This window comes from Protomyctophum parallelum, assembly GCF_964188405.1.
Source record: "Protomyctophum parallelum genome assembly, chromosome: 20".
Taxonomy (NCBI): domain Eukaryota; kingdom Metazoa; phylum Chordata; class Actinopteri; order Myctophiformes; family Myctophidae; genus Protomyctophum; species Protomyctophum parallelum.
Window position 1 is genome coordinate 33127333 of NC_139718.1, and position 23172 is coordinate 33150504.

A 23172-nucleotide genomic window follows, 5' to 3' on the forward strand; every position below is an offset into this window, starting at 1 on the left:
AGCCAAATGGTTAGTGTCGAAGGTTTATAAACAACTATGCCCGGCCTCAATGTTTACTAACCGTCGACAGTACCCACTCGACTACCGAAACACGGCTTTAAAGAGTAGTATTTACATATCTAAACACAACAAGTAACTTCAAAAGTGATAACATGTTTGAGCCACGGACCACCATTTCACATTAATAGACTCTCACAATGGTGGTCAGTGGCTCAAATGGGTCTGAGAGACTAGATGGCCTCAAATGTTGGTCCGTGGCTCAAACGCTGAATAAATAATCGACTAGAGGTGAGAAGAGTATTGTCTGGTAGGTAAAAGGACAAACATTCTGTGAAAATTGGCACGAAGCAACAAACATTCTTTGAAATTGGTGGGAAACGATCCCGGGCACTCATGTTAACAAAGCTCAGTCACTAACCACTATCGCTATGCTACAATCAGCATTATAAAATCCAAGGATCAAAAGTAGCAATCTTCTACATTCTCTAATTGTGTAGTTTTTTGGAAATTAAGCAGATGCTTAACAACAATTGAACTATTGAGAGTGTAAAGATCTACTATTGGGGTCAATTTGGTTACCTAAATTAAATTGCTCTGTATTGTGACAGTAATCATTGCTATAGAGTGTGTGTTCAGTAACAGTGTTAAATAGCTCTATAGTGTGACAGTAATCATTGCTATAGTGTGTGTTCAGTAACAGTGTTAAATAGCTCTATAGTGTGACAGTAATCATTGCTATAGTGTGTGTTCAGTAACAGTGTTAAATAGCTCTATAGTGTGACAGTAATCATTGCTATAGTGTGTTCAGTAACAGTGTTAAATAGCTCTATAGTGTGACAGTAATCATTGCTATAGTGTGTGTTCAGTAACAGTGTTAAATAGCTCTATAGTGTGACAGTAATCATTGCTATAGTGTGTGTTCAGTAACAGTGTTAAATAGCTCTATATTGTGACAAAATCATTGCTATAGTGTTTGTTCAGTAACAGAGGTCTCCCGGTCTCTCCAGTTTTTTGTTAAACACAGTCCCATAGTAACGGTACCTCTCATTCAGTCCCATTCACTCCCATTCACTTTTATTCACTCCCATTCAGTCACATAGTAACAGTACACCCCATTCAGTCCCATTCACTCTCATCGTATCAGTCCCATAGTAACAGTACCTCCCATTCACTCCCATTCACTCAAATAGTATCAGTCCCATAGTAACAATACCTCCCATTCACTCCCATCCACTCCCATGCACTCCCATAGTATCAGTCCCATAGTAACAGTACCTCCCTTTCACTCCCATTCACTCCCATAGTATCAGTAACTCCCATTATCTTGCAACACAGCAGCCAAGTATATGCAGAACACATATACACGCATTTGACACAAACAACAAGACAATTTACATACATAAAGACATGAAGACAAGAGCAATATCCACCGCTTAGATTATCCTGTGGCTACTACAACTCCTGATTAAACCCTTTTCTATTTATTAAAGAGCTGGAGAGACAGGAATATTCCTGTTACTGAACACACACTATAGCAATTATTACTGTCACAATAACTTTGTACTTTTGCTACTGATGTTTGTGTGCAACATTTGAGCTGGTGTCAAGTCACCTTAATTCAAGTGATAGATTATATACAGGGGCATGCCATATGGTCTACCTGCACAGCCTTTGTGATTACTGGTAGATCACGATGTACCTTTTGGGCACCCCTGCAATACAGGATTCCTGTCCAGAATTGTTTTTTATTAAATATAGAGGGTTTAAGTGTAGGGTTTGTCATGTTGGTGTTCTCTATAACTTTTCGTCCTGGGCATGACGTTAAACTGTCCAGTGTAACTCCAAGTTACATGGGGTGGGTATGGTTTGAGAGTTTGTGATGCTCAGTTCTTTTTTTGCGTCTCGGTTCCTCAGGTGGAAGCTGCATAGTTGGGTTTTTGATGGGTTGGGTTTCAAGTGGCTGGTCGTTTGTTTAGATATTGAAAAGGAGGGGGGCGAGCGCGCTACCTTGTGGGAGGCCGTTCTTTTCGGCTTTCCATTTACTCCTCTGGTCATTTAACTGAACATAGAAGCGCCTGTTGTTGAGGAGGCTTTTCCTGACCATTGTGCGGTGTTGGACAGTGTCGTAGGCAGCAGAGAGATCTCTGAATGCTGCTCCAGTTATTTGTTTCCCCTCAAACCCATCCTCAATGTGTTGGGTGAGGTTGAGCTCTGTCCAGCACAGGAGCGGCTGGGACGGAAACCAGCTTGGTCTTTAGTCAGCTTGGTATCTATGAGTGGCAACAAGGCGTTGGAGTAGCAGCTTCTCATATAGCCTTGTAGGTGATGCAGAGGGAAATGGGTCGGTAGCTCTTTGTGGATAATGGGTCTATGCCAGGTTTAGGGATTGCAACCACGTTGGCCTTTTCCCAGACAGAAGGGATGGTTTTCTGTGCTATGCATGTGTTCAGCATCCCCACAAGCCAGGTCTTTGCGTTGGGTCCCAGGTGCTGTAACATTTCTGCCAGTAGGTCATCAATCCCTGCTGCTTTTCCGGGTTTCAACTTTCCCATTGCAGTTTCAAGTTCTTCTAGGTCGAAGGGTTTGGTTTGAGGGCTGGCTGATTGTGGTTGGTCTGATACCACTGTGCGATGGTATTCTCCTGTGGGTCGGTGGCGGTCTTGGTCACAACTGGCGCCACCGACCCACATAGAATACCATCGCACAGTGGTATCAGACCAACCACAATCAGCCAGCCCTCAAACCAAACCCTTCGACTTAGAAGAACGTGAAACTGCAATGGGAAAGTTGAAACCCGGAAAAGCAGCAGGGATTGATGGCATACTGGCAGAAATGATACAGCACCTGGGACCTATCGCAAGGACCTGGCTTGTGGGGATGCTGAACACATGCATAGCACAGAAAACCATCCCTTCTGTTTGGAAAAAGGCTGGAGTAGTTGCAATCCCTAAACCTGGCAAAGACCCATTATCCCCGAAGAGCTACCGACCCATTTCCCTCCTCTGCATCACGTCTTTCTTATACCTGTGGTGTGCGGGCTCCATCCAATACCTACACCAGTTGTGATGCAACAGAGTTTGCTGTGACCGTTGTGAATTATGGGTGGTGTGGTCTTTGCCAAGACGGTGGATTGTGGCCCATGCCTTCCTGCTGTTATTTGTCATTATGGTGTTCTCTATATCTTTTCGTCCTGGGCATGACGTTAAACTGTTCCGTTCGAGAGGACCGGCGACCCTCGAATGTAAACGGCCACGAAAGGAAACTGTGTGTGTGAGGTGTTCTCTATCATTTCATTCCAGACTTCACTGTCTATCTCCTGTGTTTTCCATTCATCTTGAGCGTTACACAGTCGTCTGATGTGCGGGGGGAGGTGCCGGCTAGCGCATAAAGGCACGGACGGGACAGGTGTTGTCTTGACCCATCCCGTGATGATGCGACAGGTGTCATTTAGGGCTGTGTCGACCAATTTGGTGTGACGTGATCGGCTCCAGCTTGAGCAGGCATACTCTGCTGTAGAGAAAGACAGGGCCATGGCAGTTGCACGGATTGTTTGTGGGTCTGCGCCCCACTTGGGAGTTCACTAGTTTTCACAGGATGTTATTGTGGGTGTTGACCGTGGCTTTTGTGTTCTCCAGGTGTTTTTTTGAAGAAGAGTGTCCTGTCCAGTGTAACTCCAAGATACATGGGGTGGGTATGGTTGCAGAGTTTGTGACCATCCCAAGTGACGCTCAGTTCTTTTCTCGCGTCTCGGTTCCTCAGGTGGAAGCTGCATAGTTGGGTTTGTGTGTCTTTCTTTTTCTGTCTTTCTTTCTTAGGACGGAGATCAAGGTAGACGCCATAGGAAGGCTCAACACTAGCCGATGCCCCTAGAGATCCATCCCAAAGCTTCCCTCAGGGAGCACAGCAAGCCAGCTAGCCAGCAAGCCTGCCCAGTCAGCCAACGCAGCCAGTCAGCTCCGCCAGTCAGCCAGTGTAGAAAGTCAGGCTGCCAAGCCAGAGCATATCAGCCCTTGCAGTCAGCCATTGCAGCCATACCAGCCTTGCTCAGTCAGCTCAGCCAGGCCTCTCTTGAGGCCTGGCTCTCTGTCTGCCTGACCCGGTCTGCCCTGCCTTGCAGCAACAGAACCAGCCTTTCTGGAAAGCCAGCCAGCTCAGAATGCGAGCTGAGCAAGCCAGTGCAGCAGCAAGCCCAGACTAGGTTACCGCAGCCTTACTGTGCAGCCACAGCCACTCAGTCTAGACCAGCAGGAGCTGGCCAGGCTCCAACCCTTGCAGCGCAGCCTTAGGCCGGACAGTCCCCCTGCCTGCACTTTGTTGCCTTCCTGGCCTGTCTGCCTGCCTAGGCGCCTCGGTCTTCCTGTCTGTCTGCCTTGGCCTGCCAGTCTGAAACTGGTTTAGACTAACTGCGTGCTTGCCAGCTGCGCTGGCTTGCTGAGCTCGTATTCTGAGCTGGCTGGCTTGCCAGCAAGGCTGGTTCTGTTGCTGCAAGGCAGGGCGGGGCAGACCGGGCCAGGCAGACAGAGAGCCAGGCCTCGAGAGAGGCCTGGCTGAGCTGACTGAGCAAGGCTGGTATGGCTACAATGGTTGACTGCAAGGGCTGATGTGCGCTGGATTGGCAGCCTGACTTTCTACACTGGCTGACTGGCGGAGCTGGCTGGCTGCGTTGGCTGACTGGGCGGGCTTGCTGGCTAGCTGGCTTGCTGGACTCCCTGAGGGAAGCTTTGGGATGGATCCCTAGGGGCATCGGCTTGTGTTGAGCCTTCCAACAGCGTCTACCTTGATCTTCGTCCTAAGAAAGAAAGACAGAAAAAGAAACACACACACAAACTCAACTATGCAGCTTCCACATGAGGAAGGCAGGCAGGCACGCAGGCAGGCACAAGCTGCCTGCGTGCTTGCTTCGCCCTCCAGTTGCTGCTCCAGTTATTTGTTTTCCCTCAAACCCATCCTCAATGTGTTGGGTGAGGTTGAGCTCTGTCCAGCACAGGACGGGACGGAAACCAGCTTGGTCTTTAGTCAGCTTGGTGTCTATGAGTGGTATGAGGCGTTGGAGTAGCAGCCTCTCTTGTAGGTGATGCAGAGGAGGGAAATGGGTCGGTAGCTCTTTGAGGATGATGGGTCTTTGCCAGGTTTGGGGATTGCAACCACTTTGGCTTTTCTCCAGACAGAAAGGATGGTTTTCTGTGCCATGCATGTGTTCAGCATCCCCACGAGCCAGGTCTTTGCGTTAGGTTCCAGGTGCTGTATAATTTCTGCCAGTATGTCATCAATCCCTGCTGCTTTTCCGGGTTTCAACTTTCCCATTGCAGTTTTGAGTTCTTCTAGGTCGAAGGGTTTGGTTTGAGGGCTGGCTGATTGTGGTTGGTCTGATACCACTGTGCGATGGTATTCTCCTGTGGGTCGTGGCGGTGTTGGTTACGACTGTTGGCCACCAGTTGTGATGCAACAGAGTTCGCTGTGACTGTTGTGAATTATGGGTGGCTCCCTGAGGTCCTTGATCGCCATTGGGTCCAACAGTGGTCATTGAAGCGTGCACACACATGCACACATGCACCTACACACACAGGGGCACATGCGTATGCACACCTGGACCTTTAAATGAACAACAACACAAAAACTAAGGCACTGGTGTCGGACTTCTGGTTTACCGGAACGGGGTTCAACTCCCTGCAGTGCCCTGCTCAATGTGTTGTATTTCATTCATTGGTCCATGGTCTCAGGTCATTGAGCGGCGCGCTATAGTGTGCGATTCTTCATCATTGTTGAGGATTTTTTAAAGGTGAAAATCAAGGAAAAGCAAAAGGCTATAGTCCATGGTCACGGACCGCATACTGGTCAAGGTCATTTATACTGGTGAAGATCATTTACTAGTCTTCTAAAGGTCATTTATACTGGTGAAGATCATTTACTAGTCTTCTAAAGGTCATTTATACTGGTCAAGGTCAATTACTAGTCTCATGAAGGTAATTTATACTGGTCACAGTCATATACTGGTCACGGTCATTTCTACTGGTGAAGGTCATTTATACTGGTCAAGGTCATTTGTACTTGTCAAGGTCATTTATACTGGTCAAGGTAATTTACTAGTCTTATTGAAGGTAATTTATACTGCTCAAGGTCATTGATATTGGTCAAGGTCATTAAGTGGCACGCTATAGTGCGCGATTCTTCATCATTGTTGAGGATTTGAAAAAAGGTTAAATTGCAGAAAAGCGAAAGGCTAAAGTCCATGGTCACGGAGGGCATACTATAGTATGTTGTTTTTCTTTTTTTTGGTGGTGTGCGGGCTCCATCCAATAACTACACCAGTTGTGATGCAATAGAGTTTGCTGTGACCGTTGTGAATTATGGGTGGTGTGGTCTTTGCCAAGACGGTGGATTGTGGCCCATGCCTTCCTGCTGTTATTTGTCATGTTGGTGTTCTCTATATCTTTTCGTCCTGGGCATGACGTTAAACTGTTCCGTTCGAGAGGACCGGCGACCCTCGAATGTAAACAGGTGTTGGGACAGGGTCAGGTGTTGTCTTGATGCATCCTATGATGATGCCACAGGTGTCATTTAGGGCTGTGTCGACCAATTTGGTGTGACGGGATAGGCTTGTAGGTGATGCAGAGGAGGGAAATGGGTCGGTAGCTCTTTGGGGATAATGGGTCTTTGCCAGGTTTAGGGATTGCAACCACTTTGGCCTTTTTCCAGACAGAAGGGATGGTTTTCTGTGCTATGCATGTGTTCAGCATCCCCACAAGCCAGGTCTTTCCGTTAGGTCCCAGGTGCTGTATCATTTCTGCTAGTAGGTCATCAATCCCTGCTGCTTTTCCGGGTTTCAACTTTCCCATTGCAGTTTCACGTTCTTCTAGGTCGAAGGGTTTGTTTTGAAGGCTGGCTGATTGTGGTTGGTCTGATACCACTGTGCGATGGTATTCTCCTGTGGGTTGGTGGCGGTCTTGGTCACAACTGGTGGCCAACAGTTGTAACCAACACCGCCACCGACCCACATAGAATACCATCGCACAGTGGTATCAGACCAACCATAATCAGCCATCACTCAAACCAAACCCTTCGACCTAGAAGAACTTGAAACTGCAATGGGAAAGTTGAAACCCGGAAAAGCAGCAGGGATTGATGACCTACTGGCAGAAATGATACAGCACCTGGGACCTAACTCAAGGCCCTGGCTTGTGGGGATGCTGAACACATGCACAGCACAGAAAACCACCCCTTCTGTCTGGAAAAAGGCCAAAGTGGTTGCAATCCCTAAACCTGGCAAAGACCCATTATCCCCGAAGAGCTACCGACCCATTTCCCTCCTCTGCATCACGTCTTTCTTATACCTGTGGTGTGCGGGCTCCATCCAATACCTACACTAGTTGTGATGCAACAGAATTTGCTGTGACCGTTGTGAATTATGGGTGGTGTGGTCTTTGCCAAGACGGTGGATTGTGGCCCATGCCTTCCTGCTGTTATTTGTCATTTGTCATTATGGTGTTCTCTATATCTTTTCGTCCTGGGCATGACGTTAAACTGTTCCGTTTGAGAGGACCGGCGACCCTCGAATGTAAACAGCCACGAAAGGAAACTGTGTGTGTGAGGTGTTCTCTATCATTTCATTCCAGACTTCACTGTCTATCTCCTGTGTTTTCCATTCATCTTGAGCGTTACACAGTCGTCTGATGTGCGGGGGGAGGTGCCGGCTAGCGCATAAAGGCACGGACGGGACAGGTGTTTTCTTGACCCATCCCGTGATGATGCGACAGGTGTCATTTAGGGCTGTGTCGACCAATTTGGTGTGACGTGATCGGCTCCAGCTTGAGCAGGAATACTCTGCTGTAGAGAAAGACAGGGCCATGGCAGTTGCACGGATTGTTTGTGGGTCTGCGCCCCACTTGGGAGTTCACTAGTTTTCACAGGATGTTATTGTGGGTGTTGACCGTGGCTTTTGTGTTCTCCAGGTGTTTTTTTGAAGAAGAGTGTCCTGTCCAGTGTAACTCCAAGATACATGGGGTGGGTATGGTTGGAGAGTTTGTGACCATCCCAAGTGACGCTCAGTTCTTTTCTTGCGTCTCGGTTCCTCAGGTGGAAGCTGCATAGTTGGGTTTGTGTGTGTCTTTATTTTTCTGTCTTTCTTTCTTAGGACGGAGATCAAGGTAGACGCCATAGGAAGGCTCAACACTAGCCGATGCCCCTAGAGATCCATCCCAAAGCTTCCCTCAGGGAGCACAGAAAGCCAGCTAGCCAGCAAGCCTGCCCAGTCAGCCAACGCAGCCAGTTAGCTCCGCCAGTCAGCCAGTGTAGAAAGTCAGGCTGCCAAGCCAGAGCATATCAGCCCTTGCAGTCAGCCATTGCAGCCATACCAGCCTTGCTCAGTAAGCTCAGCCAGTCCTCTCTTGAGGCCTGGCTCTCTGTCTGCCTGGCCCGGTCTGCCCTGCCCTGCCTTGCAGCAACAGAACCAGCCTTTCTGGAAAGCCAGCCAGCTCAGAATGCGAGCTGAGCAAGCCAGTGCAGCAGCAAGCCCAGACTAGGTTACCGCAGCCTTACTGTGCAGCCACAGCCACTCAGTCTAGACCAGCAGGAGCTGGCCAGGCTCCAACCCTTGCAGCGCAGCCGTAGGCCGGATAGTCCCCCTGCCTGCACTTTGTTGCCTTCCTGGCCTGTCTGCCTGCCTAGGCGCCTCGGTCTTCCTGTCTGTCTGCCTTGGCCTGCCAGTCTGAAACTGGTTTAGACTAACTGCGTGCTTGCCAGCTGCGCTGGCTTGCTGAGCTCGTATTCTGAGCTGGCTGGCTTGCCAGCAAGGCTGGTTCTGTTGCTGCAAGGCAGGGCGGGGCAGACCGGGCCAGGCAGACAGAGAGCCAGGCCTCGAGAGAGGCCTGGCTGAGCTGACTGAGCAAGGCTGGTATGGCTACAATGGTTGACTGCAAGGGCTGATGTGCGCTGGCTTGGCAGCCTGACTTTCTACACTGGCTGACTGGCGGAGCTGGCTGGCTGCGTTGGCTGACTGGGCGGGCTTGCTGGCTAGCTGGCTTGCTGGAATCTCTAGGGGCATCGGCTTGTGTTGAGCCTTCCAACGGCGTCTACCTTGATCTTCGTCCTAAGAAAGAAAGACAGAAAAAGAAAGACACACACAAACTCAACTACGCAGCTTCCACATGAGGAAGGCAGGCAGGCACGCACGCAGGCAGGCAGGCACAAGCTGCCTGCGTGCTTGCTTCGCCCTCCAGTTGCTGCTCCAGTTATTTGTTTTCCCTCAAACCCATCCTCAATGTGTTGGGTGAGGTTGAGCTCTGTCCAGCACAGGAGCGGCCGGGACGGAAACCAGCTTGGTCTTTAGTCAGTTTGGTGTCTATGAGTGGCATGAGGCGTTGGAGTAGCAGCCTCTCTTGTAGGTGATGCAGAGGAGGGAAATGGGTCGGTAGCTCTTTGGGGATGATGGGTCTTTGCCAGGTTTAGGGATTGCAACCACTTTGGCCGTTCTCCAGACAGAAGGGATGGTTTTCTGTGCCATGCATGTATTCAGCATCCCTACGAGCCAGGTCTTTGCGTTAGGTTCCAGGTGCTGTATAATTTCTGCCAGTATGTCATCAATCCCTGCTGCTTTTCCGGGTTTCAACTTTCCCATTGCAGTTTCGAGTTCTTCTAGGTCGAAGGGTTTGGTTTGAGGGCTGGCTGATTGTGGTTGGTCTGATACCACTGTGCGATGGTATTCTCCTGTGGGTCGGTGGCGGTGTTGGTTACGACTGTTGGCCACCAGTTGTGATGCAACAGAGTTCGCTGTGACCGTTGTGAATTATGGGTGGCTCCCTGAGGTCCTTGATCCCCATGGGGTCCAACAGTGGTCATTGAAGCGTGCACAGACATGCACAAATGCACCTACACACGCACAGGCGCACATGCGTATGCACACCTGGACCTGTAAATGAACAACAACACAAAAACTAAGGCACTGGTGTCGGACTTCTGGTTTACCGGAACGGGGTTCAACTCCCTGCAGTGCCCTGCTCAATGTGTTATATTTACATGGTTCATTGGTCCATGGTCTCAGGTCATTGAGCGGCGCGCTATTGTGTGCGATTCTTCATCATTGTTGAGGATTTAAAAAAAAGGTGAAAATCAAGGAAAAGCGAAAGGCTATAGTCCATGGTCACGGACCGCATACTGGTCAAGGTAATTCATACTGGTGAAGATCATTTACTAGTCTTATGAAGGTCATTTATACTGGTCAAGGTCATTTACTAGTCTCATGAAGGTAATTTATACTGGTCAGTCATATACTGGTCACGGTCATTTATACTGGTCAAGGTCATTTGTACTTGTCAAGGTCATTTATACTGGTCAAGGTCATTTACTAGTCTTATTGAAGGTCATTTATACTGCTCAAGGTTATTGATCAATATCAATGACCTTGATGACCCCAAGGTCATTAAGTGGCATGCTATAGTGCGCGATTCTTCATCATTGTTCACGATTTGAAAAAAGGTTAAATCGCGGAAAAGCGAAAGGCTATAGTCCATAGTCTCGGAGGGCATACAAAAATGTGTGGTGCTATACAGGCCGTTCTGGAAAATTTGGGACAGAGGTTCATCGTTGGCATCCAGGGAGTGTGTGTGCAAAATTTGGCATCGACCGGGTTAATGGTACTGGAGATTAGCTGTTAACAAACTGACGGACACACACACACACACACTCACTCAGAGTGCAAAACATACTCTATCCCCATGGCTTTGGCCTGGTGCCATACCGTTATTAATTATTGCCTACAATGTCAATTGTGAAATTACTTTACCGTTGCAATGCAACATTTACATTTCAACGAATGGACCTCGTAAAACAAAACAAAAACCAAGGCACTGGTTGTGGTACTTCTGGTTTACCGGAATGGGGTTCAACTCCCTGCAGTGCTCTGCTCAATTTGTTGTATTTACATGGTTCATTTTTATTTTCTGCTCATTGTGTTGCCTTTTCATAGATGATAACCCCCAGGTTCTTTAATGTGTTTGCATTCATGCGAGCGGGGAAGTTTAGAGTAACATAGCTCTAAATGAAACGCATTAGAGCTATGGACCAGAGCTAGTAGTCATAGCACTTCATGGTATATGCATAGTTTATATAGTTTCATTATAGATATATTAAACAGAGAGGACTGGAGTCAATTGGGTTATATTATGTTTAACACTAATTTGAAGCTGTCAAAATCTGACAGACTTCTGGCGGCCATGGCCACGCCCACCTTTTGGTAACGCCCACTTTCGGCCAAGCCCACAAAAAGGACCCCCCATGTAATTTGCCAGGCAGGCTCCACTCTCAGACAGATATTTGGCTCCGTCTTATGAGCTAATTTAGAATTTCCTGTCTGAGAGCTAGCTAATTTAAGACATCCGGTTGCCTTCAGAATAAAATAAGGTTATTTAATTCGTTAATTAAATAATTGTCAATGCCCCAAGGCACAGCACCTTTTTGAGCGTTGACCTCAGTAGAAGGTCTGCTGCCGTGAATTTTACACCTCTCCCACTTAGCGGAGAGTGGGGTGTGGTACAGGACATCTCCCCGAACGCGTGGGTATACTGCATCTACAAGTAGTACAAGATAAATTGAAACCATTGACACCTACTTCGATGGTTCAGTTGTCATCTATGCCGGGGAATTTAGCAGCTCTCATTCAAGCGTTTTTTCAAAATCCAGGTCACACATTTGATTGCAAAACAATCTGTGGTGTCACTCAACAACTAGTGAATAGCATCTTACTTGGCCTTAGGAATGCACAATGACCCATTAGATTTTATACACAAACTAGTAGTTTGGTTGAGTATGTGTGGTGTCCACACAGTTGTTCAAGCAAAACATACAGACATCTGTACATTCTGTGCCTGGACAGTTGAAAGCAATTAACAGAACAATAACGGAGGACAATTTGGAAGAAGATGATGATGATGTGGTTTTATGCAATGAAAGTCTAAATGACAATATGTGTGAAGCTATACCATTACCAATTCTAACATTTCTACAACAGACATCTGCTATCAAAAAATGTCACACACGGCTTGAAGAAGCAGCAGCGCAGGACTCAACATTTAGACGGAAACTTGAGAAATTCAATCTAGCCAACACATCAGTGTCATTAGTGTCTCAGAAATGTTCTAGGACAGAAGAATGCACCATATTAAACAGCTTTGTAGAATACACACTTCGGTCTCCTTTCCTTGGAGATGACCTGCTTTGCCTGAAAAGTCTTAGTCTGTATAGTTGTACTCAATGTGGTGACAAGGCCTTACCATCTACAAAGAACATGTCACAATTCATAGTGCAGCCACTTGACGTGTCACAAAAAGGCATCTTAGACACTATTGCACAAATATTACCTGCTCAATCTGAACAATGTGAAACATGTCAGCAGGAAAAGAGCTTATCAACATATGAAGTAATTAACAGCCCACAGACCTTACTTCTCCTGTTAAGAGCTGGCACAAAAATTCCAAAAACGTTCAATTTATCCTGTCTGTACCACCAAAATGAGTATGCTTTGACCAGTATGTGTGTATTTTTCGACAGGCCACCATATGCGTCATTGTACATCCTTAAAGATCATAAATGGCATATCTGGACAAATGAATCGAATGACACAGCAGGCTATACCTTTGATGCAAAGAACATCCGCTCGACAGCACACAAAGACAGTAGTCACAAGTAGTTTCTATGTCGTGTCATACGAGAAAATAAACAGTCGAGAAATAATCAAGTTTCGTCAGGACAAACAAATGCATAAATGCACAGACAGATGCAATCAACGCACACAAGTGACACCCATTCCAAAGCTAGAGGTAACTCCTTGACCTGACTTAGCTTGCGTAGAGAAAGTGATTTCATGTCAATGCCCCAAGGCACAGCACTTTTTTGAGCGTTGACCCCAGTAGAAGGTCTGCTGCTGTGAATTTTACACCTCTCCCGCTTAGCGGAGAGTGTGGTGTGGTAGAGGACATCTCCCCGAACGCGTGGGTATGTCCAGATAGTTGCCTCGCGGAGGCCTCTTTGTCCAGTGTCCATTCTGGGTCCGGAAACGGTACTTTTTTCAGCGTTGACCACAGTAGAAGGTCTGCTGCTGTGAATTTTACACCTCTCCCGCTTAGCGGAGAGTGGGGTGTGGTACAGGACATCTCCCCGAACGCGTGGGTATGTCCAGATAGTTGCCTCGCGGAGCCGTCTTTTGTCCAGTGTCCATTCTGGGTCCGGAAACGGTACTTTTTGTCAGCCTTGACCCCAGTAGAAGGTCTGCTGCTGTGAATTTTACACCTCTCCCGCTTAGCGGAGAGTGTGGTGTGGTAGAGGACATCTCCCCGAACGTGTGGGTATGTCCAGATAGTTGCCTCGCGGAGGCCTCTTTGTCCAGTGTCCATTCTGGGTCCGGAAACGGTACTTTTTGTCAGCATTGACCCCAGTAGAAGGTCTGCTGCTGTGAATTTTACACCTCTCCCGCTTAGCGGAGAGTGTGGTGTGGTAGAGGACATCTCCCCGAACGTGTGGGTATGTCCAGATAGTTGCCTCGCGGAGGCCTCTTTGTCCAGTGTCCATTCTGGGTCCGGAAACGGTACTTTTTTCAGCGTTGACCACAGTAGAAGGTCTGCTGCTGTGAATTTTACACCTCTCCCGCTTAGCGGAGAGTGGGGTGTGGTACAGGACATCTCCCCGAACGCGTGGGTATGTCCAGATAGTTGCCTCGCGGAGCCGTCTTTTGTCCAGTGTCCATTCTGGGTCCGGAAACGGTACTTTTTGTCAGCCTTGACCCCAGTAGAAGGTCTGCTGCTGTGAATTTTACACCTCTCCCGCTTAGCGGAGAGTGTGGTGTGGTAGAGTACATCTCCCCGAACGTGTGGGTATGTCCAGATAGTTGCCTCGCGGAGGCCTCTTTGTCCAGTGTCCATTCTGGGTCCGGAAACAGTACTTTTTGTCAGCATTGACCCCAGTAGAAGGTCTGCTGCTGTGAATTTTACACCTCTCCCGCTTAGCGGAGAGTGGGGTGTGGTACAGGACATCTCCCCGAACGCGTGGGTATGTCCAGATAGTTGCCTCGCGGAGCCGTCTTTTGTCCAGTGTCCATTCTGGGTCCGGAAACGGTACTTTTTGTCAGCCTTGACCCCAGTAGAAGGTCTGCTGCTGTGAATTTTACACCTCTCCCGCTTAGCGGAGAGTGTGGTGTGGTAGAGGACATCTCCCCGAACGTGTGGGTATGTCCAGATAGTTGCCTCGCGGAGGCCTCTTTGTCCAGTGTCCATTCTGGGTCCGGAAACGGTACTTTTTGTCAGCATTGACCCCAGTAGAAGGTCTGCTGCTGTGAATTTTACACCTCTCCCGCTTAGCGGAGAGTGTGGTGTGGTAGAGGACATCTCCCCGAACGTGTGGGTATGTCCAGATAGTTGCCTCGCGGAGGCCTCTTTGTCCAGTGTCCATTCTGGGTCCGGAAACGGTACTTTTTTCAGCGTTGACCACAGTAGAAGGTCTGCTGCTGTGAATTTTACACCTCTCCCGCTTAGCGGAGAGTGGGGTGTGGTACAGGACATCTCCCCGAACGCGTGGGTATGTCCAGATAGTTGCCTCGCGGAGCCGTCTTTTGTCCAGTGTCCATTCTGGGTCCGGAAACGGTACTTTTTGTCAGCCTTGACCCCAGTAGAAGGTCTGCTGCTGTGAATTTTACACCTCTCCCGCTTAGCGGAGAGTGGGGTGTGGTATAGGACATCTCCCCGAACGCGTGGGTATGTCCAGATAGTTGCCTTGCGGAGCCGTCTTTTGTCCAGTGTCCACTTTATAAAGTCCATGCACTCCAGTGAATAGCATTTATCCATTTAGATAACTTTATTATTATTATTATAAGGATTTAATTACTTATTCTTACACAGAAACATAATGTGTGTCTTATAGCATCATATAGCATCATTTAAATGCTTAATTTGTAGTTTTAATGTGCAAATTAAACTTTTTTTCAATACTCTAGAGGGTACTCTTATTTTGAAGAGATCGTCCACCGGAAGTCTTAAATTAGCTCACTAGATTAGCTCACTAGACGCTGCCGGCTGTGGCCCAGTGTTTTTTTTCAATAATCATTCAGAACGGTTTGTGATCATAAAGAGAACCATTGTTCTCCATAACAGTCTATGGATGTGATAATAGAGCACCGAAGTCTGACGTCAATATCGGTAGAGGGCGCAGATTTACAGGTTCGTGTACTTTTTATTTGCATTATAATGGATTTTAGATCGCCTCATATAAGAACTGTGTTTGAAAAATAAACATGTCACCCCGGCCTCATATGGTCCTGGATATTAAGAATCAACTGACTGAGAGAAAACGCTAATGTTAATTACTGCTACTGAATTAGTTACATTTTCGCTAGAAACAGATTCTATCATATGAGTGACTCAGACTGACTGTTGCAAACGATACAGACACCTCCAGGACAATATAACGCCGAGACAGCTTGTTTATTTTTGGACCACAACACTTATATGAAACGATTTTAAGATGAGCCCAAGTTATTCTCGGTTATTCTCCATAGAGAAATTACTTCGGCAAACCAGGGGAATCGAAGGGATGAGCACGTTACGTCAGGACTTCGGTGCTCTCTATAGCCGCCTAACTACACCCAAGATGAGTACAACTCAAGGTCTTCGGGTCCTTGTGAAGCAGTTTCTGTCTGCGACTGCTGATCAGATCGTGGAAGCTGTTGAAAAGATGATCTCAGGCTACGAGGAAGAAATGTTCCATTCTAAACGAAAGATCAGTCGACGACGCAAGCTGCTCGATGTGCTACAACCCGAGATCAGAATATCTGGTATGTGATTGATTGATTGAAATATTTATTAACAGTTTGTAGAATTTACAGTACATTTTAAGCACAAACTCAATACAAAGACTGTCAACTGTGAGTGGACGACCCAATTAAGCATTACACTTGTTTACAACAGGGTCCACATTGTTCAATTCATCAAAACATTTAAAGACATACAACCATTTAGAGACATACAAATAGACATTTCTATGTAGTTAAAGAACAACAGGAATTCATCATATGGGAAGCAAAAAAGGGAAAATATACAAGCACTGGGAAAATATACAATATACAGTGAGGGAAATGGGGTGGGGGGGTGGGGGGGATTCAGATTTTACAGAGGCCAGTTTCGAATTGCAGCCATCCGTAGGTGCCCTTTGAGAGCGGTTTTGAAGGAGTCAAGGGATTCACATGTCTTAATGACTGTTGGTAGGGCGTTCCACATTTTGGTGGCATAGGAGCGAAAAGAATTTAGTCCCTTGTTTGTGCCGAATCTGGGTTGTACATGGTTTGTTGCACTCCCTCTGGTGTTGTGGGTGTGGACTTCGTTTACATTAAGGAAGTATTTAGACAGGTACATGGGTATCTTGGTGGTGTATCGAATCTTGTGGACCAGACCCATTGCAAGATGCTGTACTCTGTCGACGACCCTAAGCCATCCCAGCCTGTCAAAGTGGGCAGGGGTGAGGTGGGTTCGGGGGGTGAGGCCAAGTAGGAGCCTGACCAGTTTGTTTTGGGAGGTCTGGAGCCTTGTTTTAAGGGCCTTTGAGGTGCTGTGGTACCAAGAGGTGGATGCATAGTCAAAGAAACCTTGTACGAGGGCTCCTGTTAAGGTCTTCAAGGTGTTTTTGCTGACCAGTGAGGAGATCCTGTAAAGGAATCTTGTTCTTTGATTGACTTTTTTGATTACGTTGGTGGCCATTTTATCACCGGAAAGATTAGCCTCCAGGATGGAACCTAGGTAGGTAATTTTATCTTTTCGTGTGATAATATTGTCACCCACTCTAACCAAGAAGCCATCTGCCTTGCTGAGTTTACTATTTGATCCGAAGAGGATGGATTCAGTTTTTCCCAGGTGTAAGGATAGTTTGTTATCAGCGAGCCAGGTGCAGATTCTACCGAGTTCAGAGCTGAGGGTCTTTTCAACCTGCAGTTTGTTCCTGTCCGAGACCAGCAGTGCTGAGTCATCTGCGAACAGGAACAAGTTGCAGTCACAAGCTGAAGTCATGTCGTTAACATAAATTAGGAACAGTAAAGGCCCTAGTATGCTTCCTTGTGGGACACCACAGCTCACTGGGAGGGGAGGGGACAGTGTTCCGTTTACCTCCACCATCTGTTCTCTCCCCTCCAGGTAGGATTGCATCCAGCTCACTGATGTGCTATCAAAACCAATAGCTTTAAGCTTGTTAACCAGTATGGAGTGGTTCACGGTGTCAAAAGCCTTTTGGAGGTCCAGCATGACCATGCCGCAGTATTTTCCAGCATCCACCTCGTGTTTGATGTGATCGCTCAAATAGAGGAGGCATGTGTCAGTGGAGTGGGATGTTCTGAAACCAGATTGGAACTCGTACAGCAATTTATTAGTGGCAAGATACTTTTCAACCTGTTCATAGACTATTTTTTCCATCACTTTCGAGATAGAGCTTAGAATAGAAATAGGGCGGTAGTTGCCGGGTTCTAATTTACTCCCTTTTTTGTACAAGGGGGTTACTTTGGCCAGTTTAAAATCTTGGGGGACCTGTCCCTGTTTGATGGAGAGGTTAACTATGTGGGTGATGACTGGAGCTATGGAAAAGGCTGAGTCTCTGAGAAATTTGGAGGGAATATTGTCATGGCCAGTGGCCTTGTGGGGTTGGAGGGCACTCAGTTTTTTAAGTACCTCCTCGGTTGTTACCATTGCCATTGACACACTGATTGATTGGTAAGAGACACAGATCAAAATAACATAGAACACCCTAGCCCCATATGTACCCATATGGGGCCACTGCAGCCAGGTGCAGCAAAACAGTCCTGACCACACCCCAGCGACCGCCGCACCCAGGGCACCGTGCATTGTACTTTCTCTCATGCCAGAACTAAGTAGGATGCTCTATCTGCCTTGTGTGTTCTTAGAGGATAGCAGTCACTGAGAGGTCTCTAGCCTCCTGCCTAGTGTCCTACGTCTCACCAGACGTGTTTGTCTGTGCGGTGTGCATGCATCCGTCCTTGTCCTATAAGTATACAGACGTATGGTATATACATTATACACCCTTTGGCATAGTAAGTAGCCTTGCCGAGCCATGAGGCAGGATAGGGCAGGAGCCTATCTCCTGTTTCTGTAGAGTGAGGCAGCTTGATGTACAAGTACACCCCCTAGACATGACGCTAGCGGCTAGTATGTCGCAGGGACCCCCAATCCAACCCTTGACGCTGAGTGTCAACTGTGTCAAGCAGGGATTGAACCCCGACCTCCCAGTCTCAGGGCGGACACTCTAACCACAAGGCCACTGAGCTTTGGCATGCATTGATGCAATCATCCTGCGTGAGATGTGTCATGTCAAATAAAAAGGTGGGGAAAAAAGACTAACCCTTTAATAGAATGAACCAGTATGTTGAAATGGGAGACACCAATTATTGCTGAATGTTCTCTTCTCCTTTTCTGCTCCTCAGAGGAAGCACAACTCAACCTCTCTGTGTGGGATGAGGATCTCCTCACTGAGCAGCAGCAGGAGTGGAATTCCTGTGAAGTCCCTGTGAAGCATTTTCTGTCTGTAGCTGCTGATAGGATCGTGGAAGCTGTTGAGAAGACGATCTCAGGCTACAAGGGAGAAATGCACCAGTCCAAACGGGAGATCAGTCGACAATGCAAGATGCTCAATGCGCTTCTACAACCTGAGATCAGGTTAACTAGAATACCAGGTAACGGTTTGTGTTCAAATGTACTGTATCTGATTGACGTGGTGACATTAGCCCTAGAATGGCTGTGATATTCCAGATACACAGCCATAGATATGCACGCCCGGGTAGCAGACTGATCGTGGGGGTAAAACTGGGGAGTTTATGATTTACATACGTTCACTATCCAGCCATACTATTTTTGAGGTGTGCTAGCCCCTGCTATATACTGTACAGGTTTAATGTTTGTCTCTTCTAGACAAACATTTAATGTTTAATGTTTGTCTCTTCTAGACAAACATTAAAAACCATTGACAATGGACAGAGTTTAAGTAAGCAATATTACACGAGAGGGTGTTCTTTAACGTCATTAATGCAACGCCTGCGGTGCCGTAGTAACTCGTTCCGAAAGGTATCGCAGAAGTGCATTAATGACTTCCGGCTCTGGGGCGCGTGTCAAAATTGAAGGCACAATTTTCCCGAGATTCCTTGCGAAACATAGCTGCAGCATGCGTGTGGCGTGCGTAACATAAGTCCCAGAAAAGACGTGCCGTGATTGGCCAGTAATCACTTGAGTGACAGCTAGAGACTGGAGGAGTCTCATGAGTGACACCACTTGGGCAGCGATGCAGCGTGCCTTCAGCACTTCCACTTGACTTCCTGCCTTCAATGGAGACACGTCACTCCAATGAACTGCAGCGGCCAATGAGTCATCTATGGTGAGACTACCATGTTTACTGCACAGCTGTTTTAACCAATTAAGTCACAGCTGCATTGGTTACCATCATGGTATCAGTAGAGATGATGTAATTAAAGGGATAGTTCAGTTTTTTTAACTTTGGATTTAATATTGCACATCCAAAGGTTCTTGGATGTGTTAGTGTGATTGATAAAAAACGGTTTCTTAAATTAGCACTATGGTTACAGAGTCCACAGGACACTTAACATTTTGCATCATTGCTGAATGTTCACTTCTCCTTTTCTGCTCCTCAGATGAAATGGGCGAAGTAGAAGAACCTCTACCTGTCATTTATTCTGAGCAGATGCCCATAGAGGCTGATGAAGAAGTCCCATCTCCAGGATTCTCTGACCCTGAAAACGATGTCTGGAATGCTACTGAAGATGGAGACAGTGACATAAATGAAGCTATTCAAGATGCACACAGTGACGGAAGTGAAGAGTGGTCGCCAAGCACACATCACACACTAACTGGTAATATACCACAGATGAAGAGAAATACTAAATCCTGTATCTGCAAAGTATGTCAGAAATCTTTTCATTATGAAGGCTCATTTCTGAAACATTTGAAAAGTCACCCTAAAGATGACTGTGGACTGTGTGGGATGCACTTAAAGACAGAGGAGGATTTTGAACTTCACCTGAAATCTCACAAGAATGAGATGAAGAAAAAACATCACACACTGACTGTTAAGACACAACCACAGACAAATAAAGATATAAAATCCTGTATCTGCAAAGTATGTGGTAAATCTTTTGGTTATGAAGGCCCATTTCTCAAACATTTGAAAAGTCACCCTAAAGATGACTGTGGGCTGTGTGGGATGCACTTCAAGACAGAGGAAGATTTTGAACTTCACCTGAAAACTCATGAGAATGAGTTTGAAACTCGCAAGAATGCGAAAGCAGTTTGTGATGTTTGTGGAAAATGCTTTGCCGCAGTGTGGTGTTTAAATATTCACATGAAGAGCCACACAGGAGAGAAGCCGTTCACATGTGAGGTGTGTGGTAAATCCTTCCAGTTTACCCAAAATATGAAAGCTCACCTCAGAACCCACACTGGAGAGAAGCCTTTCAGATGTGAGTTGTGTGGTAAATCATTCAGCACTCAAGGGAAATTGACAAGACACCACCTGATCCACACTGGGGAGAAGCCATACACATGCACCATCTGCAGTGAAGATTTCATCAGGTACTCTACATTAAGAAAACACATGCGGACTCATTTAAAACGCAAACAAATCACTGTAACCGGTACCACTCCTGTATATGACGATGGGGATGTTGATGCAGAGGTGATCACAAAAGAGCAGCTGGTGCGAATCATATGTACAGTGTGTGGGAAGGATTTTCACTCTAAAGTCTCATTGATGAATCATCTGGAAAGTCACCCTAAAGATGACTGCGGGCTGTGTGGAATGCACTTCAATACAGAGGAGGATTTTGAACTTCACCTGAAAACTCACGAGAATGAGATTGCAAAGGTTTGTGATGTTTGTGGGAAATGCTTTGGCAAACCTTTCTATTTGGAGATACACATGAGGAGCCACACGGGAGAGAAGCCGTTCAAATGCAATGTGTGTGAAAAATCCTTCAGACAACGTGTCTCACTGATGGATCACAGCAGGATCCACACTGGGGAGAAACCATTCTCTTGCACCACCTGCAGTAAATGCTTCAGAACCAAAACTAATTTAAGACAACACAGGCAGAGATGCAGAATCATTTAAAAGATGACCACTCCTGTATTGACCAGCTCAGTGGCCTTGTGGTTAGAGTGTCCGCCCTTAGACTGGGAGGTTGGGGTTCGATCCCTGGCCGGGTCATACCAAAGACTCTTAAAATGGGACCCAATGCCTCCCTGCTTGACACTCAGCATCAAGGGTTGGATTGAGGTGTAAGTCCCTGCGACATACTAGCGTCATGTCCAGGGGGTGTACTTGTACATCAAGCTGCCTCGCGCTACAGAGGGCCATGGCTCCTTAAGGCAAGGCTACTTACTTACTCCTGTATTAACAAGGGGGATGTTAAAGCAGAGGTGGAAGACATTAGTCACATTATAGCATAGATATATCATTATATCAATAGAGCAGCCGTTCACATGCAAGGTGTGTGGTAAACACTTTGACAAGACCACACTGGGGAGAAGACATACTCGTGCAATATCTGCAGTACGATCTCTAGTTGATTCCCATACCAAGGTTTATTGTATATTTGTTATCTGTAGCTCAGACAATTAACAATGTTTCACTCATTGTTTTTTGAGGGGCACTCCTATGAGGTGGAAGATACATGCTGGATAGTCTGCTGCGAGGTTACTTCGTGGTGGGAATTTGGGAAATAAATAAATAATACAGGAGAGGCAAACTAATATTGTTCATGCCGTTGGCCTGTTTTTTTGTATACATGTGTAAACTTGAAACATTATTGTACTGTAATAAGGTCTCTCTTCCCTTGAGCTTTATCTTTTTTAGTATAATATTATTATTATTATAGGATGCCCAAAACCAGGACACACATAATTGTCATTAAAAACTGAATGATTTTACTGTTTACAATGGAACAACTTCACCCATTCAGAGTCATGGGTTCAAATCCGGGTACCGACAACTCAGCCTTTGAGTCTTCAAGAACCCTCATTTTCAAATGTTCAAGCATGCTCTTTGATCAATGTGTACATTACAAAAAAATCTCTTTCCAAATATAAAATAAAAACATGCCAATGTAACATTGAGATGCCCACTCTTCCGTTTACCGTTGGGAGGATGAGTGAAGCGCAAACAGTTGAGGTACCATTAACGACCTATAGGCCTAGGCATATTTCTACATTTTTCATTCTGGTTTAATTCGCTTGTGAGGGGTAAAACTAGGGTTTTTTAATGATTCTAAATCCATTCCAAGCATTTGTTTTGCACGAAAAACACTCCTTGGGCTAAAACAGGCCATAGCTGTCATCACATTTGGGCAAGTGCCTATGGCCGCTTTAGCCAAGGAGTGTTTTAGAATCATGAAAAGTTAGTTTGACCCCTCACACATGTTACAGAGCAAAATTTTAATTAGATTGTTTTGTTGTGTTATACTATAGGTTTATAATGTTACCCCAACTTTCAGCAGCTGTCACATATGACATATTCTCAGAGGAAACTGAATTTCAGTCTTTGTGAGGTGTGTTCAATACATTTCTTCATTGGTGAAGAAATGTATTGCTAAGGAATTTATTCCCAGATTGGACATTCTTCTGATAATATTCCCTGATTAGCCATACCTTCTGGGAGAACTTCAGTTCCTCCATACAGTAACAGTATGTGGTGTAACTAGGGATGTGCCGATGAGACATTTTGGCCGATATCCGATATAATTAATTGGTGTTATGGCTGATAACCGATATGTCGATTTGATCTCATTCTGTATTGAAATTCTTTATCTTTTGTCCATTCTGAAAAATACATAGGCTACAACAAGGTATATGCACTACAGGCTTAGGCAAGTCAGATTTAACTTCAATACCTTTATGTTTAATATTGTGAGCTTGTAGATCTGTTCAAGCTGTTACTTTGGGCTTGTTTCTCTGTAAAGACAGACCGATTAATCGGACCAATTAATTAATCGGTCTGATTGATTAATCGAACCGATGCCGTTTAATCTAAAAACAACTAAAATCGGCCGATACCGATGTGTTTGCCAATTAATCTCCCATCACTAGGTGTAACACATTCACCATTATTAATTTGTTTGGCAGGTAAATGCATCAC

The 23172-nt window shown here is 46.2% G+C and overlaps 1 protein-coding gene across 2 annotated transcripts in view; it reads left to right on the forward strand.

Annotated features, from left to right (window-relative positions):
- LOC310877632 (uncharacterized protein) overlaps positions 1–21713 on the forward strand; it is a 41441-nt gene extending 19728 nt beyond the window's left edge. Inside the window, exons 1-3 of one of the 2 annotated variants that reach the window (XM_083791578.1) lie at positions 15681–15811; positions 18458–18706; positions 19676–21713. In XM_083791578.1, coding sequence (XP_083647704.1) covers positions 15712–15811; positions 18458–18706; positions 19676–21150 — 1824 coding nt within the window. In that variant the 5' untranslated portion in view covers positions 15681–15711 and the 3' untranslated portion in view covers positions 21151–21713. Of the gene's footprint in view, positions 1–15680; positions 15812–18457; positions 18707–19675 lie in introns of those variants that run through there. The other variant, XM_083791577.1, reaches the window with a different exon arrangement.
- Positions 21714–23172: the final 1459 nt, after the last annotated feature.